This window comes from Microtus oregoni, unplaced genomic scaffold (genome assembly GCF_018167655.1).
Source record: "Microtus oregoni isolate MIOR12 unplaced genomic scaffold, Mior012 000017F_ref0000208, whole genome shotgun sequence".
NCBI lineage: Eukaryota > Metazoa > Chordata > Mammalia > Rodentia > Cricetidae > Microtus > Microtus oregoni.
This window is the reverse complement of record NW_024543076.1, coordinates 31,402,350-31,426,140: the sequence shown is the minus strand read 5'-3', so window position 1 is coordinate 31,426,140 and position 23,791 is coordinate 31,402,350. Positions and strand designations below refer to the sequence as shown.

Here is a 23,791-nt window from a genome sequence, read left to right as displayed (position 1 = left end):
CAATAGTAAGGTTGGTGTCTAAGCCACGCCCCGCGGGTTCTCCTGCTGGAGCTCTCCACATTGAAAAGGAAATATTTGGCGCAGACGCTTATGTCTAAACCAAAACAAGGCATTCAGTTTGTCTGGCGCTTTCTCTTAGTGTTGTCTAGCGTTCGCTGTCATGGTGGCTGTCACGCTCGTATGTGGTGGTCTTTAGGATTAGGCAGAAACTGTCTTCATGTGTTGCCCATGGAGAGATGAAGGCTGGGAGGATATGGAAACCCTTCCCCATGTCTATGGAGACATCACATGAGTTCATTGCCATTCATCCATCAAGTTGGTCTAGTGCGTTGTTTAGTTGGGTGCCCTGGTTGGAATTTTTGTCAACCTGACTTAAGCCTGAGTTATCGAAGAAGAGGACACTTAACTGAGAAAACACCTTTAGATTAGCCCAAGGGCAAGTCTGTGAGACATTTTCTTGTTTATGACTGATATATGAGAGCCCAGCTCACTGGAGGTGGTGCCATCCCTGGGCAGGTGGTCCTGGGTTGTAAGGGGCCATGGAGAGCAAGCCAAGAAGCAGCATTCCTCCATGGTCTCTGCTTCAGTTTCTGCTTTGAGTTTCTGTCATGACTTCCCTCAGTGATAGAGTGTGACCTGAAAGGTGTAAGTTATGAGAAACGAACCCTTCCTCATCCAAGTTACTTTTGGTCATGGTGTTTATAGCAGCAGTAGAAACCTACCTAAGATAGATGTGACAATGCATCTATCACATTCCTGCTCTACACACGCCGAGCACAAATACTCTGACTCCTGTCTAGATCTGTTTGTCTAGAGTCTGTTTTTTTGGTTTTTTTTAAATACCTATACTTATAGCCCTTGCTGTCACCCCCATTTTTAAATAAAAGAGAGAAGAGAGGCTCTGGCCTCAGTAGTTCTGGGTTTGACAAATCAAAGGCCCATGTGAGGAACTGGTGGGCAGTGTCTAGTAACACCAGAAGAGACGAAGATTTGCTTGTAAAGAAATACGTGCGCACATTGGTTTAACTCAGCCTTTAAATGCAGTGTAAGCTTTATTATTCTAAAACCCAGGTTAGGTAGCAGTTATCTTAACATATCTTATTTAGACATTTATTTTTATCGTTTCATTTATTTCTTATTTTTATTTTATCTTTTTATTTTTATTTTGTCAGTCATGCTGGTGTTGAATGATTTCAAATGATGCATGCTGTATGGGCCTAGCATGTGCCTCCAAAAACATGAAACACTAAATTCAGAATTCAGAATTTGTGTGTGTTGTTTTAGAATGAAGCGCTGGTTCTTGTTTCCTTCCCCAGCAAGACTGATTGGTCTGGTCCATGTCTCTAGTTAAGAGTAACATAAACCCTCTCAGTTTAGGGGAGGATGTGCTTTGTAATCAACAAACGAGTGTTAACACAATGACTTGTATTGAATTTGTTTTCCAACTAATGGGCAGCATGAAGATTTTATGTAATCCATTATTCTAACTAAAATATAATTGTTCTTTTTGTTTTGTTTTATTTTTCAAGACAAGGTTTCTTTGTGTAGCGTTGGCTGTCCTGGAACTTTCTCTCTAGACTAGGCTGAGCTCAAACTCACAGAGATCCACCTGCCTCTATTACCCAAGTGCTGGGATTAAAGGCATGCACTACCAGTGCTAAGCATTATCTTCTTGTTATTATTTATTCATAATTTCTGGTAAGATTGCTATCTTTATTTTGCCTCAAATTTAAAATAGAAATCTAATGCTATATTCAAATGCTTCAATAATTTGATGTTTATAAAAAGAAATTATGCGCCAACATGAAAAGTGGTTTACATAGAGATGTTTCTTAGCCTAAAGATGCAGAGAGCTTGCCCAGCCTGTGTGAGTCCATAGGTTCCAGCCCCTGCACTGGAGAGGGGGAGTGAGATGGAGGGAGGGGGCAGGGTGGTAACCTTTGTGTGGTGTGGGGGTTGGAGACCCAGGATGTGAATGGACAAACAGTTGCAATGGTCAGGTGAGAAAACATTCTGAGAGGAGAATGGCAAGCGCAGTGGCCTTACGACAGAAAGGAGGCAAGACAGCCACATGGATGGCTCAGACAGGCACAGTCCACAAGGGCTTTACAGAGATTGTGGCGCAGTGTTTTACTGTTGCACTGGGAAGCCACTGGCAACGTTAAACAACATGGATTTGATAGAATAGCATCATATATATATATATATATATAGAGAGAGAGAGAGAGAGAGAGAGAGAGAGAGGAATCGTGTTCCTATCAAATGAGGAATGAAGGGAGAGTTCAGTGGAACCAATTAGAAACACTTGCAGCCAAAGGGGATGGTAAAGCAGGGCTGAGGCCCTCACAGTTCTGACTCAGTGGGGAATCGGGAGATTTATAGTGCATCTGAGTGGAGGTTCTGGTGGGAGGTGCTGGGCTGTTTGTTTTGTTTTGTTTTTTTAACCCGAGTCTCAGTAGTATGGGGCTGTAGCTGAGGAAGAGGAAGACTAGGTCGGGATGGTGTGAGGGGGCTGGCGCTGGTGTGCAGTCATGTCTTCTGTGGAAATTTATCTACCTAGTTGGTACTCGTGTCAGAGATGGCAGAGAGACTCTCAGCAAAGAGAGGCAAATCTGAAGGTATAATTTGGGAAATTATAAAAGTCATGAGGACCAGGTGGTATGTCCCATAGGGGGGGAAAGTGTAAATTGAGAAAGGTGTCAAAGACTGAGTCTTAGGCACCCTGCCAGTGAGAAACAGGAGCTCCAAAGAAAACTGAAAGGAATAGCCGGTGAAGCAGGCAGGAGCGTACGGCATCAAAAGACCTTTGGAATCAGGATCCGAGAACTTATGTCCCATGCTGCCTGGGCTATAGATGAACACAGAATGGTCCTGGCTGTGACTGGGATATTGGCTGCTGGTGTCAGCTGCTGTCTGGGGTGTGAGATGTACGGAGTGGTCCTGCTGTGACTCAGATGTTGGCTGCTTGGTGGGGCTGATCAACATCATTTCAATGACTGACGTGCAAAGCATGGAAACAAGATGCATCAAGAGACTGTTGTATAGGGGTTTTTCTTGTTTTGCTTTTACTTTGAATGTTTTTGTGCTTTGCACATTGGTGCACGCCTACATATATGGGTGCATATGAATGTGGAAGCCAGAAGTTGATGACAAGCTTCTTCCTCCACTATTCTCTTTGCTGTATATTAAGGCAGGGTCTCTGACTCATCAATTTAGCTATTCTATGTAACCAGACTGCAAACCCTCCAGGGTTGGTCCTTCCTTTGCCTCTCATGTGCTTGGATTAGAGGTGAACTATCCTGCCCAGGACATTGCCCAGCATCTACCTGGGTGCTGAGGATCGCCCTCTAATTCTCACAAGTGTGTGCCAAGTGTTTTTACCCGCTGAGCCATCTCTCCATCCTCCAAACTAGGTTTTAAGTAGAAGGTAGTTAGGAACACTTGAGTCTTTGTGGGAATGATTCAGGAGAAAGGAAAACATACAGGCTATAGCAAACAAACAGGGGAGTACGTCCATAAGCACAAGCCCCAGGGCTGATCTTAGAGAAGGGTCAGTTATGTCCCCATAGGTACAACTGAAGGTACGATTCAGCAAAGGTAAGAGGGGGTCTTTCTTGCTATAGAAATTCTTACTACGCCATTCTGATTCTTATTTCTGTGTCTTCCTCTGTAACCCAGAGGTCAGAGGAAATACCTTGAGATTAGAGACTATTGACTGTCAACTTGAACTCTAAGCTATTTACACAAGATTCATTACATAGAAGGCTCTCTTTTTTCCCCTTGTTTTCTTTCAAATATCTTCAAACTGCTTTGCAGTGAGGACTAGTAGCATGTGTGTGATACCAGAGACTCAAGGTGTCAAGCATGTCAGGGAAGTGCTCTATAGTTTAACTGTGCCTGCAGCCCAACACGGTTCTCTATAATCTGAAAAGTTAAACTTTAAAAGCAAATGAAAATTCATCACGATCTTAAAAAAAATAACATCATCCAGAATCTTAAACTTTGAAATTGCTCTTTTAAAAGTCATATCACAAAATCTTGCTGTCAAAACATAATTTATGTAGGAAGAAGTATGATGTTGAATGATAACCACCATGGTTCTTGTTTAGGATTTTAAAAAAAAAGGTATAAATATAAAAATAAGATAAAAGGACTTTATTCATTAAAATATAAGAGATAAATAATTTGTATTAATAACTAGTTTATTTCTGGATAGTGGAATGACAGATTGCTTGCTTTTTAAATTTTACTTCCTGTAGTTAATATTTTTATTAATAACACATTAGTGGTACAAATTAATTGAATTCATTAGCTATTTTCACACACACATACAATATGCCGTAAACTTATTCATCCATTCTTTTGTAGACTCCAACTTCTCCCCCTGTCACTGCAATATTTCTTATGGTAATAATGAATATAATCATGACTATTTTCTCATGTACTCAAAGACCTTATTCAGAAACCTATGGTTTATCTTACAGTCTCAGTGGTAAACAGCTTAAACTTACTTACTTAGGAGGCCATCCTGTTGTACCTCAGCTCCACACCTATCAGACTGGATGGGGATGACTTCTTAGGGTCCATGTGAGCACTGTATGAATTAATAGCTGCACAGCACATACACCTACCTTGGCACACAGGAAACCCTAAATAGGTCATAGGTGGTGCTGCTATTGCCTCCTTTTGTTGCATGAAGAACACATGAAGAACATGGAGCTAAGCACTGTTAAGGCTAAGAGGGAGAAACAGACATTATTAAAGGGGTTAGAAATGAAGGGTATGAGGCATATGTATTTTGCTGCCCCCCAAATATCACATACAATTGTAATGAAGCATTACCAGATATACCAAAACCAGTGTCAGTGGTTGGTCTGCAAGTACCACCTATTCTAGGCACCCCGAGTCCTCTTGCTCCTCCCACACGTATATTCTCCCATCACCTTGCATGGCGTGGTTGGTGGACTGCTAGCAGTGAACCACGACTGTAACCGAAGGTCTTGTCTTCATGGGAAAGGGTGTGTTTCATTGTTTGGGACTGGCACACTTTCTGTTACATGTTACAGAAAACCTGTCTCAAAGGGTGGAACTTGCTGGTGGTATTAGAGCAGGGAGAAGAGCCTGTGGTAGATGAAGTCGCTTCGTCAGTCACAGAGCCTTCCCTGCAGATGTAGCTCCAGGACGGCAGGTGCAGGGGGCTGATTGGCTGGAGCTGTCGATAACATAAGCAGGAGGGAAGGCATTGGACCCCAAGGAGTGCCTTGACCTTGATTCTCCATCAAAACTATGAATTCATACTTTGCAGTATCCGCAGTTTTTATATATGGAGATGATTGAAGTGGGATGAATTTGCCCCAGACCTGTTAGTTTTAAGTAAAGGGAAAGCTGACATGGAACCCCAGGTTTCTTTGTCAAATAGGTTTGTACAAAACTTGTGGTCAAACCTACTGTATCTCAGAACCTTGCTTATGGTCTTTAGTGTAATCTGAAGTGACTGAATGGCCTCTCGGTGTGCCAAGGAGCCCCAGTCCCCGGATGGTGCTCCCTCCTACTTGGTTTTGAAAACAAGGCTTGTTCTATCTTTCAAATCTACAAACCTCAGTCACTCTTGTTTCTAAGCAACCTTGTTTCTGTTTTGGATTTACTGGAAACAGCTCAGTAGACAGGCACATACATATTCCTATTGTTGAATATGGAAAACCATTATTTTAGGAGCTTCTGTAGTAGTGGTAAAGAGTTACCTCACTCTGACCAGTGCTGACTTCGTTCTGCATATTAGCCGGGCATCCAGGAAGTGAAGTGCATCCGTTATGCAGAGTCACAGAAACACTGTGTACTCGCTGCTTTTCCCATTCTTGGGACAAAATGCCTGACGGAAGCCACTGAAGGGAGGGGCTTTTACTTCTGCTCACAGTTGAGAATATAGTTCACCTTTGCAGGAAGGGTACAGCACAGGAACTTGGGATAACTGGTCACATTACGCTGCCATCAGGAAGCAAAGGGAAATGGAAGCTGGTGCTTAGTTGCTTCTCTGTATTCAGTCCGGGATGCCAGTCCATGGAATGTTTGCACACACATGTGGGTAGTAGGTATTTTCACCTCAATTACCCAGGCTGGAAGCTCTTCCACAGTTCTGCTTAGAAGTTTATTTCCTTTGCCAAGCAATTGTGGTACATGCCTTTAATCCCAGTGCTCAGGAGGCAGAGGCAGGGAGATCTCTCTGAGTTCAAGGCCAGCCTGGTCTACAGAACAAGTTCTAGAACATCTAGGGCTACATAGAGAAATCCTGTCTAGATCTACTCCTCCAAAAAGGAGTTTGCCTCCTTGGTGATCTTCAATCCTGTCAAACTGACAATCAACATTAACCGCCACTTTTAATGAACACCATTTTGAGAGCTGGGCAGAGAGAACACAGGAACACACACACTACTGTGCCATGCCTAGCCTAGAGGAGCCCAGAGGCTGGGTAGAGGCAGAGGGTAAAGGGATACTCTCAGATTTGGTGATGACAGTGGCGGACGCATGTGTGGGAGCTTGTGGAGTCCAGCCTAGGTGAGAGGGTTGGAGCAGTGACCTCACTAGAGAGTGATACAGCATGATGCCTTGGCTTCGAGGAGCAGAGTTTGAGTGGGTGCAGAGCCCACAGGATCCCTAGGAGGTTAGAGGGTGGAAAAAAAGAGAAGGTTCTGAACAAGGCTTTTGAAAAGCAGATTTCATGTGAGCCAAGGGTTAAAAAAAATGTTCCAGAACTTCTCATGACTATGAAGGTGAATTACATCGTCAACAGGATCAGTAGTCTAAGTGGGAGATCACTAGAGTTACCCCAGGGGGAGGAGAAAACATGGCAGCTTAAAGAGCTGTTTGGAAATCAGCTGTAGCATTTGTAGGTACATGCTGCCCAGTAGGTAAGAGTCTTAATTCCTAGCCTGGCTGAGCAATGACACAGAGAACCCAGGAGAATCAGCTAGCCTTGGAAGTAAGATCTTGTGTCCAAGCTGGAAGATTTGGTTATGCAAGGCGCTCCCAACATTAGCAAGCAGTGTGATGAAAAGATGTAAAACTCAGCAGAGGGCCCCAGGCAGGAAGCGTCACCCATAACATTGTTTGCAGTGTCCCAGAGATGACATGGTGGAGGAGAAAAAATAGTTCTCTCGGGGGTGGGGTGGGGGGGAAGCTACCTGCCTATGATGCTAGTTTGGCAACATAGAATCTGAGAAAGTTCCTGATTCAGGAGCTCAAATGACATAGTAAGCCGATTGGCCACTCGTAAGTATCAGTTAGTCTATGAGACTGTAACTAGCTTGCCAGTGAGTGTCTAGTTCTACTATGCCATGCTTGTGATTCCGTCGTGTGGGGCCACAGAAGTAGGGGGCAAAAACTGAGGACAGAGAGACTGCTTAGAGAGGTAGATGCAGCTGCGCCCCCCCCCCCCCTTTCCTCTGTGCCACCTTCACACTGGCAAATCCCCAGAGAGCAGCAGGGACAGGGTGTGGGGTTCCGCATTCCTGACTGGGCACCTGCCACACTGCAGTACTCCTGAAGACGAGAATGCTGACTGTTCCTGGCACGGAAGATGGCGTTTTCTTTAGTGAAATCGCTGCACCGAGGGTCAGTTTTTCTCATTAGTGAAAATACTAATGAAAGGTCAGTGTGTTTCAAAAGTCTGCAAAGCTGTTCTGTGAGTGTCCCCTATCTCCAGGTTCTGCTTTAGACCTTTGATTGTGACAGGTGCTGGGTCTCCATCAGTCTGAGAGGAGCTCAGGCCCCTTGGAAAACCAGAGGGAACTCCACCGCCACCCTAGGGAGTGCAGTAATAGAGGAAGGAATTCAGGCATATTCTCTCTCTCTCTCTCTCTCTCTCTCTCTCTCTCTCTCTCTGTGTCTCTCTCTCTCTCTCTCTCTCTCTCTCTCTCTGTCTGTCTCTCTCGCGCGCGCGCTCTCGCTCTCCTTTTTCTTCCTTAATATTGAATAGCACAAGGGAAGGCCTGTAACTCCAACTTCCCACAAATGTATTTGAGCCGTGTCCCTGGGGGCTTCTCCCATTTCAGTGTGGCTACAATGGAGCCTCTATGTGGGCCCCACTCAGTATTCCAGCAGTGTCTCCAACAGGGCTTTCTCAGTCCTCAATTCTCCCCGCACAGTCTCAGCTACTCTTCTGTAAGCAGGTGGAGGGCTGGGGCCCGGGGAGAGGCTGCTGCTTTGGAGCAGTGTTCTTTCGTCAACGCCCCTTGCCTCTTTGGACATAACTGACCAAGCGATGCCTTCTGAGGGGCCGCCTTTCACAAAAGTAAAGGGAACGTATGTCTAAGGCACCCTCCCTTTCAGAGTTTATGCCTCTTTTGGTACAGTCATACTGAACATGAAGATGAAGTGTTTCTTTAAACAAAAAGTAAAAGTAGTTTGGAACGCAATCATTGAAGACAATGAATTAGCATGTATGAAGAGCATGCCAAGGCTTCATGAAACAGAAACCATTATAATGTAAGAGAAATTATTTCGATCATAGGGAATTAAGATGGATAGCTCATACTTCAATCATATTCCCAGTCATAAAGTTGTAAGCAGAAGCCCCCTCGTAAAGTAGCCATGGCCTTCTGGAAATTGTGAAGATGGACTTTTCAAAACATCAGGGATGATTTTAAAGTTTTATCGAGGTTGAAGTAAGAACTTGGACTTCCCACAGGGCAGGGAACCCTGATGCTCTTTGGGCTAACGAGGGAGGGGGACTTGATTGGGGGAGGGGAAGGTAAATGGGAGGCGGTGGTGGGGAAGACACAGAAATCTTTAATAAATAAATAAATTAAAAAATACCCCCCCCCAAAAAAAAAGAAATTAATTCCGTGGCACTGCCATTAGGGGTAAGGAGAAAACAGATGAAGATACTCCACTCTCGAGGGGTTTGTAATGTGGTGGGGATTGGAGCTAAAGGGTGCACATACGGCCTCTGTGTATGCTTAGAAAAGATGAGAGGAACAGGAAACTACATACCACTCAGGTTAGCGGGAAGAAGCAACACTGAAAGGAGCTGGCTTAAGAAATCAGTGTTGCGAGCCAGAGGTGTCCAGTGAGCAGAATCAGACAGCTGGATGGTTGTTAGCCACTAGAAATATCTATGAAAGATAGGAGATGGATGAATGTCACATATCTAGGCGTGTGCATGGCCATCATCATCAACTTCAGCCTTTAAGCCAAGTGATCCAAGTGCTATTTTTTTTTTCAAGACAGGGTTTCTCTGTAGTTTTGGAGCCTGTCCTGGAACTAGCTCTTGTAGACCAGGCTGGTCTTGAACTCACAGAGATCCGCCTGCCTCTGCCTCTCAAGTGCTAGGATTAAAGGCGTGAGCCATCACCGCCCAAGCGCTATTTTTAATACTCCGAATTAAGAAGAATCAGCTTGTTTGCTATGCCACCAGCCATTGCTTAGCTAAAAGAAACACAGAACATGCACAAAATGGGATGTTACAGAGCCATTCAAAAGATACAGACTGGGCATAGAAATCATCATAGAAATCATCATGATAAGTCAGTGATAGATCATTTGCCTAATCCACATGAGGCCTCGGGTTCAGTCTCCTGTGCTGGGCAACCACACACACACACACACACACACACACACACACACAGAGAGAGAGAGAGAGAGAGAGAGAGAGAGAGAGAGAGAGAGAGAGAGAAACAGATGATTAGTTGATATTATAGGTATTGTACCATATTATTGAAGGAAGGGGAAAATCCATCTTCATCGGGATTTACCTGCTTGATTGCCCATGTCCCCTGAAAATGTAAGCTTTCTAACAACCACAAGCAATCGGGGGTCAATGAGTGAATGAGTGTGGAGTGGGGGGGCAGCATCATGAGAGATGCTTGCCAGTGGTCTTGCTGACATAGGAGGAGGAGTAGGCTTCTTTTCTACATTTCCCATGAATTGTCTGCGAGGGTTTAGAACATTTTACAACCAGACAGTAATTTTATTTCACAGACTTTTATATCCTGACGGTGCCATACAGTAACATTACCAGTTAGCTTTGGCTGGGTCTGCTTTCCTACCACCACCACCTTGCCAGTCAGACCACCTGGAAGGCTATTTTCAATCTTAGCCATGTGCTTGGCCCAATGTTAAGTAATCACATAGGGAAAATGCAGGAAAAATGGGGTGTTATTCTACAGGTATTACATGGTAGGGCACTCCAAAGTTATCTAGAGATGACTCGTTATTGTCTGTTAAATGCAGAGTTTTAGGAAGACGAGAAAGAACACAGGACAGGGTCTCGCCCATAGCAGGTGCTTGACAATGACTGTTGTGCAAAGGGTGTGTTACCCAGGTGACGTTGGACTCTCAGAAAGAGGCCTATCAAAGCCTAGCTGAGGAGTAGCCTGAAGGAAAGAAAACTGAGAAAGAAAGCATCTTAACAAGATGTGGATGAGCCTGTCATCGGCGAAGAAGGGGACTGGAAGTGGCAGGCAAGGGTGCATCATATCATTCCTGACTGCACAGGAGGGACGAGATTGTACAGGGAAGCTTCGGTAGAAGGGCCACAAAGGTCTGGCTGTGTTGGAATACACTAAGCATTTTTAATTAAATGTTTCTGCTGCACCAATGGAGTGAAACAAAAGCAGAAATATAGTGCATTGCTTTCTCCACCCCCAAGATGGTGTTCTGTAGTAATAAAGGAGCAGGCCTGCTTTTCGTCCTGCCTGGCTCCCACATGGCTAACTTTACACCCAAAATAACAACACACAAATTGTATTCATTTAAAAACTGCCTGGCCCATTATATCTAGCCTCTTCTTGGCTAACTCTCACATATTAATTAACCCATTTCTAATAATCTGTGTAACACCACAAGGTGGTGGCTTACGGGAAAGATTCTAACCTACGTCTATCTTAGGCCAGAGCTTCATGGGGTCTGCCTGACTCTGCTTTCTTTCTCCCACAATCCTGTTCTGTCTTCCCTGCCTACCTATGTTCTGACCTATCAAGCCAAGCAGTTTTCTTTATCAGTTAACCAATGAAAGCAACAGATAAATAGAAGACCCTCTTACATCAGTGTTCCTCAAACAACGTGAAGTTGCATCACAGACTGGGTCCAAAAAGGGATTATATGCAAGTATTCTAGCACATTCCCTGACAGAAAGTCATAGCAGTAAGCACTGTACCAGTTCTCTTTAGCCATTCTCTATGTCTATACAGCTGGACCACCAAGAGTAACATGTTACTTGTTTGTGTGTGATTCTGGATGGGATGTACTAATAGCATGCAGAAAATAAATAAGAGAATTCAGAATGTGTCCCATGTAAACTCCAGTACTACTGGCATGGTTTACATAGTACTGACTCATAAGTGGCTTTTAGTCATAAAGCAAAGAAAAAACAGCCTACAATTCACAATCCCAGAGAACCTAGACAACAAACAGGACCCTAAGAGAAACATATATAGATCTAATCTGCATGAGAAGTAGAAAAAGACAAGATCTCCTAAATAAATTGGGAGCATGGGGACCATGGGAGAGGGTTGGATGGGAGGGGAAAGAAAGGGAGGGGAGGAGAAAAAATATATAGTTCAATAAAATCAATAAAGACTATGCATGAAAAAAGTCATGCTTTTTATTATGTCAATATAATACAGTATTTTCCCTAATAACATAAACACCCAAGCATATCTGTGGCTCTAATTCTGGAGAAGGGTCTTTGTAGATGGTGGGGAATGAGTATGAACGAGAATTTCCTCAGTTTTCCTTTCAGGCTGTCAATGATTTGAAGCCCATGGGGCTCCTCTTACTGGTGGGGCAGCTCTGGTGAAGCCCTAAAGTAGTGGAATCTGTTACCATCATCTAAAGACCGTATCTTCTAACATAAGGCCCAGGAACACTGGCGTGGGGTAGTGGGTCTCCAAGGCCCCTGGCACTTGGAAGAGCAGATATTTTATGAGAAAGCCCTCAGAGGGCCTCCCTCCCCTCAGGGCCCGCTGACGGGAGGTGATGACGGGACCCTTCCTGCAACTCCCAGGGAACCTTCCTCCCCTTTCAAGGGCCGATGTCCGGTTCTGTGTGTTTGTCTTTCTGGAGTCAGTAATCATTCCATGGCAGAGAACACTGGTTTAGGAATACTTGTAGGTACCCCGAGAGCCTGTCTATTTTGAGCAACGCAGTCCTTTAGATGCAATTGAGTACTTCTTACCTCTGTAAGATTCTCTGGCTGAATAACCTAGCTGAAGTTGATAAACCACCCTCTTTTCAACTTTCAGACTTCAAAGTTTAACCTTGCCCAAAAAGAAAAAAAAAATTACATAAGATTATTTGTTTAACAATTGTATTGACTTGAGGTGTTCAGTTCAAGGAGAATCTACAGCCATAAATAATGAAAAACTATAACCTGCATGCGGCAGTAGATCTGCTATAGGGAAAAAGAATACTTTCTTAAATGCCACCTTTCATAGTTTTCAGCTTATTGTTTTATGTACATAAACAAAGCAAAAACGTTCTGTGTCAATTAAAGTGTCCTGTTAAACACTTCATATAAATTCATATGGGGCTCATTTTCCTCAGGTGGCAACAGGGGTAAAAAGAAAGTGACTACAGAAAGGGATGAAAGGTCCCCTGGCCGGGGTGTTTTTCCAGCCTCTGCCAGCCCGGCTGCGGTGGAAAGAATGGTTCTTATGAGAAGGTGATTATTCACAGCAAGCCTTGAGTTCGTGTCACTGTGAAAAATTCTTCTCCAGCGCGTACTCTCAGCAGGGAAAATAGATCTGAAAGAAGGAAACGGGATTTACAAAGAACACTGTCTGCTGCCAGTGACAAATTATGTGTGCAAAAGTGATGGGCAAGCCCATTGCAAATCGACAAATCGATTCTGCAGTAAATCAAAGGCTGGCCTGAAGAGCGCCTGTGGGCTGGCATTCAGCAGGGGTGTTTGCATTAAATGTGCACTGAGTCCCCTTGTCGTAATGTTGTGGATAATAATTATTCTTTACTTTATCTTGGTCTTTCATCATCATGCTTTAAATTACATAATACAATGTAAAGTGCATGCTATAATGAATGATAAAATTACATACTATAATTTGAAATTGACTCAAATGCTAACTCACCGCCCTGTGTTGTAAAATGCTAAAGCCTCTTATGTTAATTGAATAATAAACAAGCTGTAGAAGGTTATCAGCCGTTACCCGCAACATCAGTGCTGTAGGCAGAACACCCTGAAATACCGTGTGCTGTTGGACAAAACAGAGTAAACTTGCAAGGGTGCATAGCCCAGAAGCAGAACGCAAACTTAGCATGTGCGAAGTCCCCTCAAATGAATAAAAGATGTGTCTTGTGCCAAACAGTAAACATTCATTGAGCTTTGAAGGAAAAAAATTTAAGCATTGATATCATTAGATCAAATGTAGCTGTATCATAACTGTCAATTAGATTAATCCGTTAACATTAGAGACATAGCATGAAAACAGTTTAAATAAGCCCACTTTGTCTTAAATGTTTATTTTCAGTTCTCTCTGGCTTATATTGAGCAGGACTTTTCACCCTAAGGTGAGGAGTGTGGATAAAGACAGATAGATTTAATATAATCATGTGGCGAAGGAAGTATTCATGGTGGGAAGGAAGTCCAAACCAAGAAAGACTCACATGTGTTTAGTAAGACTATGCCTCTAAAAAGTCACGGTCGTCATGTGATCCCTCTGTGACTTGGAAAGCCACATGCTGAAATATTATTAAATTGACATCCTATTTTAATTAGCATATTTTTAAGGGATTAATACAAAAATATTAAAAGTTTGAGATGTTTTTCCATTTTCTAGTTATTAATAAGCTTAGCTGTGCTGGCAGTTTGGGGATATTTTAATGATCATAAATATCTGTCCCAGGTACATCCCATGCCCAGCATACAGATGAAATGCTTCAACCTATCTTTTGCCTTAAAATGCCATCTGTAGGCACTTTCAGTAAAAACCTTAATCTCTATGTAGTCTATGGCTGTTGGTATAAACAGATTCAGAACAAACTAGCAAACAGCTTACCTTTGTTAAAACTGCTAGGAATCAAACCTTGGGTTTCTAATACAAGAATCTAGGTCTTTCTCCTAGTGTGAACAGAGCTGGAGCAGTATTCCCCTCACACTTAGGTAAGCCCCAAAGGATACAGTGGGCACAAGTATAGTCCAAGGGTGTTTTCAAAGTGAGAAACCACGCAAATGAAATGGGTTTCTTTCTACAAGTGCAGTGATGGCCATTGCAGTGGCTGGTTTCAGTATCTGAGATTTGAAGTCACTTGTTTTCTCACTGACTTGTACAATTGTGTCATCATATCCTATCAAAACTGATAACTGATATTAAAATGTTGATTTAAAATATGCATTGAGGCCCATGGAATACTGGGTGGATCATTTAGCGTAGGAATTTAAAGATCTCTTTTCTGGGTTTGTGTTAATTCTGTAACTTGCATGTCCCTAAATTCTCAAAACATGGAGGTGAGTTTCAAAATTGCCCTGTTCTTCATCACTACTCCCTTAGCTGTAGGTCACGTCCAAGGAAGCTTTGCAGAGGGACTTCAAGAAGCTATGACTATCACTGGTGTGCCCAGAGAGATGACAGATAGGTCCTACCAGCCAGTGCCAATGTGAAGGGACTTTGGCTGTCTTCCATGTCACCAGGCATTGGGCTGGTTCTGTCCACCAAATCAGGGAAGAACAGATAGCCCTTAATGTCCTTTGTGTCTTGTTGGATGTGCTAAGGCCTTGGGCACATGTCTGTAAAGCCTCTGGGACAGAATTAGTAACGATAAATACATGACTCAACTGGGCACACTCCTTTTCACAGACAAGAGTGGGCAAGTTAGAAGTTGGTTCCTGTAAATTAAATTCTAGAGTGTAGGCGTTCAACCAGGGGGCTAGACTTACAAACCAAATCTAGTCAGGTGCTAATAAGAAGCAGGGTTCTTCACCTTTTCCAACTGTAGGCTTGTTTCGGGACCACCTTTTTCTTTCCTTAGACTTTCTAAATTATAGAGGTTCTGGGGAGAGTTGATATCTGGGGTACACATTCTACCTTGGTCTTCCAACGAAGCTATCAAAATATCCACAGAATCAGAAGTTATTGCCCAAAGTTACCCATGGAACAATCCCTTGCTGAAAACCTGTCACCCTCATACTGCCAGCACTGGTCACCCTGAAAGGCTATTGTATGATGCAGAGTTTCTATGTAGACGGCGTGAGCACATTCACAGAGGTCTTCTTTTCTGGGGTGGGTTGATTGGTTGTTTTTAAGGTTAAGTACTACTGATTATTTGTGAAAAATCAGCGTGATAACTGTTGGTGTGAGCTTGTCTCTAATGTACTGTACTATGTAGCATACGGAATTTCATTCTAAGAAATATGAGGACTGCTTTTTAGCAACTTAGAGATGTCAAAGGTCCTGAGCAAGTGTCCGTATTGTGCTATAGGGAGTTCCTATCTATGAGTGTAATTGTCTGATGGAAGAGACGAGAGGACACAGGAGCCCCTGGTTGTTTCCTCAGCCGTGGCCATGCCCAGCTGGTCTCAGTAGGTATTGCTGGTGTCAAGACATAGTGACATGTGGGGTTACAGAGATGACTCAGCAGCTATGAATGTTTGCTGCCCTTGTAGAGGCTGCTAGTTTAATTCGAGCATCCACATGGCGGCTCACCACCACCTGTAATTTTAGTTCAGGAATCTGATGCCCTCTTCTGACCTTTACAGACAGCAGACACACTCATGGTGCCCATACATACATGCAGGCAAGACTCCCAAACATAAAAGTAAAATGAATATTTTCTTTAAAAGAGGCAGTAACAATAGCTAGCCATCCCATGATGTCTTCCATTCTCACTCTGGATAGGAAGGTATTGAAACAATTAGACGGCAGGAGAATCATCTGTTTTCTCATGGTAAATTTGGAACGGTGACAGATGCAACTGGGGACCTAAGAATGTGGGCAGGGTGACCCGACGTCTCTGAAGATGTGCTTCTAGCAATCTTATGTTGTTTCCTTTAGTAACTGCCTCAGCATCTTTAAGCCTCTGTTTATTCAAGGGCTTCAGATTTACTCCAAGTTTGTGTTTCCAGGTTCGTATTCAGAGGTAGAGAGCATCAGTATGCTGCCCGTGACATCCATCTGCTTGGCACTGAGAATGAGGTCCATTGTAACTGTCTTAATTCCCTTTATTAATTTTCCTAAACTAGCTTGAATCGTGCGGTGTATTTTTACATAATTATGGTATAAGCAGAAGGCTTGGGGGGAAAGAACAACCACTACAGTATCAAAGCAGAGTAAATATTTGCAGAAAAATTCTGCCATAAGTTAATATTTTGCATAAGGGGCCCTGTACAAAATCTGAGTTATTCCCGGGGCTGGATCCAAAAGAACAAGGCTGTGGCCCTCCCCTAGACACCCAGAGATGATGACGGATCAGAAAAAGGTCAGCTGGAGATGCCATGCCAAGAATAAGACAGAAGAGACCAAAAAGGCAGAAAAACAGTACAGCAAAGTCCTAAAAGCAAAAGCCCGTCTGCCGATGACCATGAGTTTCTAACCCACATGGCTCTCTGCCAGCTACCCGCACCCGAGCTGTGTTCTGCTGCCTGGTGTGTTGGCTGCATCCCCAGCCATCCGTGTGAGCATTTTACAGCCTGGTTCTCCAAGCGTTGGAGGGCTGCAAGCCGAGGGCCAGCAATGCCTGTGGCTTGCTTATTTCATTTCTCTGTGTCCCCAGCGAATCACAGTGAAGGAGAGTGGTGGGAGGAGAGATTTGGGTTTCTGACTGTTAGTGTTTATCTGAAAGACATGACAAAAGCCTGTCCGATTCGTTAAGAGCTCATGGGGCCATCCCAACACCTAGAGAGCTGCTATTGAGATGGTAGCTTAGCCCGTGCTCCTTACTTCATATTGTTCCCACACACAGTGTGCTGGTGTCAATGTGACATACCAAAAGCACTCCCTCACCACATACACCCATGCTCTGGATGAGCTTTGTCTCCTGGTAAAGACCTAGTAACTATGTGTGAATGAGTCTCCCTCAGGACAACAGCCCTCTCGCATGGCATGTCAGTCATTTAAGGACCTGATATTGACATAACGGGCTGGAGCTAGCTCTGGATGATCGAGGCTGCACGTCCAAGCTCTAGACTGGAAGAAACAAACACAGGCACACGCCTTTGGCCTATTTGTTTCAGGCAGTAGAGGAAACACATCCCAGCCTAAGCTCCAAGCAACAAAGAACCCTGGTCCCAACTGACAGTGGTGGGCCAATGTCTCTGTCCCCTAAACTTGGGGAGCCTGGAAAGATGGAGCCATTTGAAGTCCTAGTACTCGACCTTCTCAGAGTCTTCATTTCTCATCTATAAATTAGATTAGAACACTAAGGGCTCTTGAACTTTCTCCCACAAACTCTAGCTAACAACCTTCCTGCCTTTACAGGAATTGCACAACAAATGGAAGCCAAGCAACCCTTATCCAAAATTATTGGACCCCAAAGCGTTTGGGAATTTTAAAATTGTTTTTCAAATTACGGAATATTTATGCATACCTAGTGAGATAACTTGGGAATGTGACCCAAGTTTAAACAGAAAATTTACTAATATTTCATGTGTACCTGTTAAATTTAGCCCAAAGACAGTGTTAACACAGTATTTTGTGTGGGTTTTGACTGTGGACCCATTGCCTGAGAAGTGTAGAATTTCCCACGTGTGGCATCTTGGTTCAGAAAGTTTAAGATTGTGGGACATTTTGGATTTTTAGTTGTTTTTTTTTTTTTCCCATTGTGGCGATCAGCCTGCAGATGAATTGGATCTTCTGAAGTTGTTGGCACTATTGGGATGGTGGTATCTACGAGGTACAAACACGTCAAGGTAGAGCCTTTGGTAATGAGCTATGGAGGGGGAGGCGTGGTCAAGGGATGGCGCTTCAGCACTTCTGGAAAGGGAGGGGCCGACCCCAGGATAGGAAGTGGCTATGCTTCAGTGGTGTTTAAATGTAGTGATTACTCGGAAATTTTTTTTTAGCAATCATAGCTTTGTACCGGCCCCTATTCTTCCTCGGGGTTTTTGTGCTATTTGGATCCATATGTGACTGGTCAATTAAAATGTTAGGTATGGGCTGGCAAAACTATGTCTGCAGGTAAAGACAGTTGCTGCCCAGCCTGGTGTCCCTGGGGCCCATGCGATGGAAGGAGAGAACTGACTCCACGAGTTGCCCTCTGACCTCTGCGCATGTACTGTGGCACGCACATGCCTGCATCCGTACACATTCATCATACACACAATAAAAATGAATTCTAAAGTGCTTTTAAATGTTATAATTCTATATCCTGCTATCAGGTTGGTTTTTTTTTCCTTTTGCCAGATTTCTGACATAAAAGTCCTTAACATAAATAACATTTTCCCCCCTCGCATATGATCTTTTTCCGACTCTACAGCAATGCTGTGTAGATTTGGGGATCCAAAGGAACGGGGTTGATTTACCAGTCTTCTCTCTTGCCTATCTGTGCTGCTGGCTTAGTCCCTAGAGCCTTGTATGTCACTGAATGCCATCTGTAATTTTTGAGAAAGAAAATTAAGGCTTGCCCCAAAAACTGCCCTCTTCTCTGCCCACCCCAGTGTTGTTAGAAGGAACGTGTCTGTGTTGTTAGAAGAAACGTGTCTGGCAAGCAGTCTAAGACCCTGAAAGTTGTCTTGTCCTGTTACCAAAGTTCAAGACATCCTTCCTAGAACACCACTGTTTATCTGCATACTAGATCGCTGCAGTTGCAAGACTGACAAAGGCAAATGGTGGTCCGTGCCATTCCTTGCCAACATCAGTTCCTCGGACCTCTGCAGCCTGGGCAGCAGGGGATTCATTTGGACTCCGGAGCTGTCGTTGCATTTACCACAGGTAGAATCAATCAGTCTGTCTTTGTGAAGTTAGATCAGACCTTTTCCTGCTGCACCATAAGTGCAGTTGAGAACAGGACTGTCTGCTGCTTCCCTAGCAGGGCTGTTTGCTGTGACCTCCACAACCTCCATGCCCAGTGGTTCTCTGGGTTCATTCTTCTGCCTCATGGCTTTTGAACTTACTGTTCCCTCTGCCCACAAGGCTCTTCCCTGAATTCATCTGGCATTGCATATCCCCTTGGCTGGCTATCTGTGTCTTTAGCTTTCATGCCTCCCAGGCCGACTAGGTGGCTTGTTTGCCTGTCCTCTTGTTGCGTGGCTCCCCTACCAAGAGGCTAGTTCGGAAGATGAGGATTTTTCTTTCATTCCTGGTTATGTTTACAGCATCTGAAGCAGTAGCGGAAGGCAGCTGCTCTTCACAGGCAATGGCTGGAGGAGTGAGCACCAGCTTGTTAAAGTGTTCAGCTGGACAGAAGTACAGACCCTGTCTGGAGTCCTCACGGTCACCAGCTCTGTGTCCCTCCCTCTTGCAGTCACTGAGTCTCAGAACAGACAGTGGGAGTCCCTGCACACTGCCCAGCCCGAATGCTGCACATTCTTGCAGTGGCTCCGAGAAGTGAGTGCTGCCCTAGGTCTTGCGTTCACCTGAGGTTCCGGCTGCTCACAGCCCATCGCATGCTTCTGAGTGCTCATTTACAAAGACCCATGTCAGCCTGTTTGGTATGCTTTGCCAATAAAAGCATATTTCCCCTGTGGAATTCTGTGCACCCTGCTCTCTGTAGTGAGCACCCAGTCTGAGTTTTTCAAGACTGATTTTGGCACCTGGAAATGGATTCAGCTTCTCCTTTTGTCTCTCACATCTATAGAATCCTTGTGGCTTTAAACTTTATGTCATTTCATGGAGCCAGGGCTTGTTCAGCTTGAGACCGGGGGCTCTGAAAAGGAACCCTGGCCTCCTCCCCCATTATCTAGTTCTTTAGAGCAAATTTGGAAATTAGAAAGTCAGCAAACCCAAATGATATGAGCATCTCAGATATTCCTTCCAAGGACCCTAAAAGACAGGGTGGCTTCTGAAAATGGAGAGAAGGCAGGTTCATCCTCAGGGACATAGAGTTTCAGGAAATAAAAATGAAGGTGGGGGTTCCAGTTTGGTAGTAAACCCCCTTAGGACAAGCCAACACATGGCGTGTGAAGGGTTTTGCAGCCTCTTAGTGTTCTCCAGGTTTCTGGGAGTCTTTGAAACTTTATTCTCTCTCTCTCTCTCTCTCTCTCTCTCTCTCTCTCTCTCTCTCTCTGTGTGTGTGTGTGTGTGTGTGTGTGTGTGTGTGTGTGTGTGTGAGCGCAAGCAGGCACGCGTGTGTGGGATGGTAGGGATCCCTATGACTGAGATGTACCCCCAGTGTTGTGATCTGCTGGCCTGGGTACCCTGTCTTTAGGAAATGGGTCCCTCCCACTCCCAACCTCCCACTTCAGCTGTCCCACCTCTTCTCAAGCTCTCTCTCTCTCTCTTTCCCTCCCTCCCCCCTTCTCTTTTTATTTCTTCCCTTCTTCTAGAGAGGCAGCTTCTACCTATCTCCTCCCCTTTTCCCATTCCCCTTCCTTTTCCCCTCCATAAGCCACTAAATAAACTCTATACCCAAACTCTCTCTGCAGGGCATATCTGTCTGTCTCCAGCTGAGGCCTCAGGCCACCTGCCAAGGGACCCTCAGAGTCCTCTGGTGACCCGCAACTGCTTCTGGGGACTGGTCCCCCACCACCTCTTTAAAAATGATAATACCTAGTCCTAGCCATCAAATATTTGATAGTAAATGCAGAGCAATTGTAACTTTACTCATTACTCACAAGTGCAGTCTCAGAAGTAAACGGATCCTTTTCAGGAACTCTGTGTACTTAAAGCACTAATACGCTTTTCTCTTGTTTACTAAACAATAATAGGCATTTTCTTTCTCAAAGGTGCTATCTGGTCCCATTTAAAAGCACTCTTGAGTTTTAAAATCTCTTTCCCTTAAAATCAGTCTACGAAACTCCCCTGCTAATGACAGTGCCTTTGTTACAGGAGCCTTTGTTTTAACCAGGTCACCTTGGAGAAAAATCTACACTGAAGGTAAAAGCTTGAAGCTGTTGACTTTTGATTAGAGCTAAAACATACTTAACAAGTCTTCACTTGGGGGTCCAGCCTGGAACAATGAGTTTTAAAAACAGCTAACAGGAGAAAGAAAACACTGCCTGTGGAAAAACCAGGGCAACAATGGGTCCTCAACTGTGTTAGCTCACTTCTCAGTGGGTGGAAATTTAAAACTAAATCAGTTGAAGACAAGCTTCCTCCCAGCCTGTTTTCTAAACAATCTCTTCCAGCTTAGCTAGGAAACTCTCAGTTTGGATTCCTTGAATTAAATCCCACCCACCCACCTTTTTACACAACTTTAACTCAGCGCTAGTTTCTGACTTCCACAAGAAGAGAGAAGTCCATTGCAAGTTTTCCTTCCTCCACGAAACACATGCCAAAAAATAAAATTAAAAATAAAAAACAACATAAAAATTGCACTACTTGGTAAGGTTCTTAAACTGCTTTCCCTGTGTTAGAAACCTTTTAAAGCTAGAATTATGTTGTTGAACAAACAATTATCCCGCCTTCTAGACTGAGACCCAATTGTTGCTGCTGAGAAGCAACATGCCTGCTGTTTTCTGAGGAGTGACCCATTTTGCAAATGTGAAATTCACAGTCAGTACACAAGGGCTCTCAGCCCTACTTTTCCTTTTTTCTTATCTGAGGTCAAAGACCTCAAGAGAGCCTGAGGAGGGTTACAAGGTCAAAGTCTTTTCCTTCTTGGAACTTGCTTCTTGCTGGGAGCGGGCTGCCTGCAAAAGACGCTTTGGGGAGAGGTTGGGGGTGGGTCACATTTTTCATTCTGTAAAGAAACAGCTGGTTTGAATTTCTTTCCACTCCTGTCTCGAGCTGCCTTCCTCACAAGCCCATGGAGGGGAGGATTTGTCCAGAGGAGCCAGCAGCATGAAGAATCTACCTTCTATTACTATGGTTCTCTATGTGTGTTGCCTTTGTGGTATAGTTGAATTTGCTGACTGGCAGAGAGGCGTGAGTTTTTACATAGTAAACTCGGTCTGAAACCTGCCAGAGCCACTGTATGGAGAAGCCTCTTCTAATAACATTTTAAAACTAAAACCCCAGTGGGAATCAGTATCCAAAGGTCCAGCGGGTTATATGGAGCCTGGGTAAAACGGCAGAGATGTGACCAACGTATAAAGCAAGCCAAGTGCGGGATTACTTGTTTCTGTGCTAGACACCTTCTCTATTTCTAAATCACTCATGGTGACAGAGAACCACTTCTTCCGAGTCACCATGGGGGCTGTGTATAGAGGAGGAGGATGCTCACTCGCTGTTTCTATGTGAACAGGTGCAGAAACTGGGGACCTATGCAGCTGAGCTCCGGCCCATCACTGCTGGATGTTCTAAACAGTGCATTGCCACTTCTGCTCACAATAGCATTATTCTGTAAAAGCTAATAAATCCAGCACTTGTGTATGTACCGTGAATATGTAATCTAGCAAAACAGTGAAAATAGAAGACAAATGTTTGGGAAAACATACCATCGGACTTGATTATTTTTATGTAGTTTTGAAGTCTTCCACGCTTTTTAAATCCTGAGCATGTGGGTGCGAATGTGCGAATGTACACACACACACACACACACACACACACACACACACAGAGAGAGAGAGAGAGAGAGAGAGAGAGAGAGAGAGAGAGAGAACTAAACTCTCAACTAAACAGTAAACCAGTAACAGATTTTTTGTCTCGGCTCCTCAGCACACTTGCCCCAGGCTGTGTTGGTGTGTGGCTCAGCAGCAATCAGAGGTCATAATTTCATTGGCAGTTAGCATCGGGTTTAATTTTTCTAGCATGTTGCATTTACCAGAATGTCTGGTTTCAGTTACGCCAGGCACTCTGCGAATCAAGCTTTGGGCAGTATGGTGTGTGTAGGTACCTGAGGTTTCTGGAACACACATGCCAATTGTTCTCAATCACTTTCCTTTCTAAACACAACAATGTGTTTTCTAAAGCTGAGTAACGGTAGTCTTTGATGACATTGCTTGTTTCTTACAGAAAAGGGCCCCCAAATAGGTAAAAATGTCAATTTAACAAGGCTGCCACCTACTGATGGGCACAGTGGAAAAGCATGCCAATTAAGGTGTTTTTTTAAAAAAAATAACTGTTATGCTTGTTTGTGTTTAGAAAGATGCTTCTTCAAATTTAACACACGCCATCTAAATTGCATTTTAGGAATGTGACCAAGTTCATATAGATGATGTGTCATCGGATGACAATGGCCAGGATCTGAGGTGAGCACCTTGGTACACAGACTGACCGTTCCTGTTAAGAGTCTGACTGCTCAGCTAATTAAGATGCCTTCTCTGTTTGATTAACTCCGGGCTTTTCTTCCATCTACGCAGCACATACAACTTCGGGACAGATGGCTTCCCTGCTGCAGCCACCAGCGCTAATCTGTGCCTAGCAACTGGCGTCCGAGGTGGCGTGGACTGGATGCGAAAGCTGGCCTTCCGCTACAGACGAGTAAAAGAGATCTACAACACCTACAAAAACAACGTGGGAGGTGCGTGGCTGAGAGATCCCTCAGTGGGCTGGTGTCAGACAGTCTAGATAAAACCCGCCAAGTGCCGCTCCCTCTGGGGCTCACGCTGTTGGGTATAATAGAATAAGGATGGTTTCATCGAACTTATGAATATCTACTACAATTTGGTGACCATTATAAAACTAGAGCCAGCTGTCCTGGCTTCCTAGTGCCACACTCTGACCAGCGGTGACATTTGGGAAGCTCTTTGACCTCTCCATGAAAGCCTTGTCCACAACACAAGATGGGCTCTAGCTTATACTCCTCC

At 44.2% G+C, this 23,791-nt stretch overlaps 1 protein-coding gene across 9 annotated transcripts in view; it reads left to right on the top strand.

The window, feature by feature from the left end:
* Eya1 (EYA transcriptional coactivator and phosphatase 1) overlaps nucleotides 1-23,791 on the top strand; it is a 144,502-nt gene that overhangs the window by 104,863 nt on the left and 15,848 nt on the right. For all 9 annotated transcript variants that reach the window (XM_041667493.1, XM_041667492.1, XM_041667491.1 and 6 more), the window contains 2 exons: nucleotides 23,175-23,233; nucleotides 23,345-23,505. In XM_041667493.1, coding sequence (XP_041523427.1) covers nucleotides 23,175-23,233; nucleotides 23,345-23,505 — 220 coding nt within the window. The remainder of the gene's footprint in view (nucleotides 1-23,174; nucleotides 23,234-23,344; nucleotides 23,506-23,791) is intronic.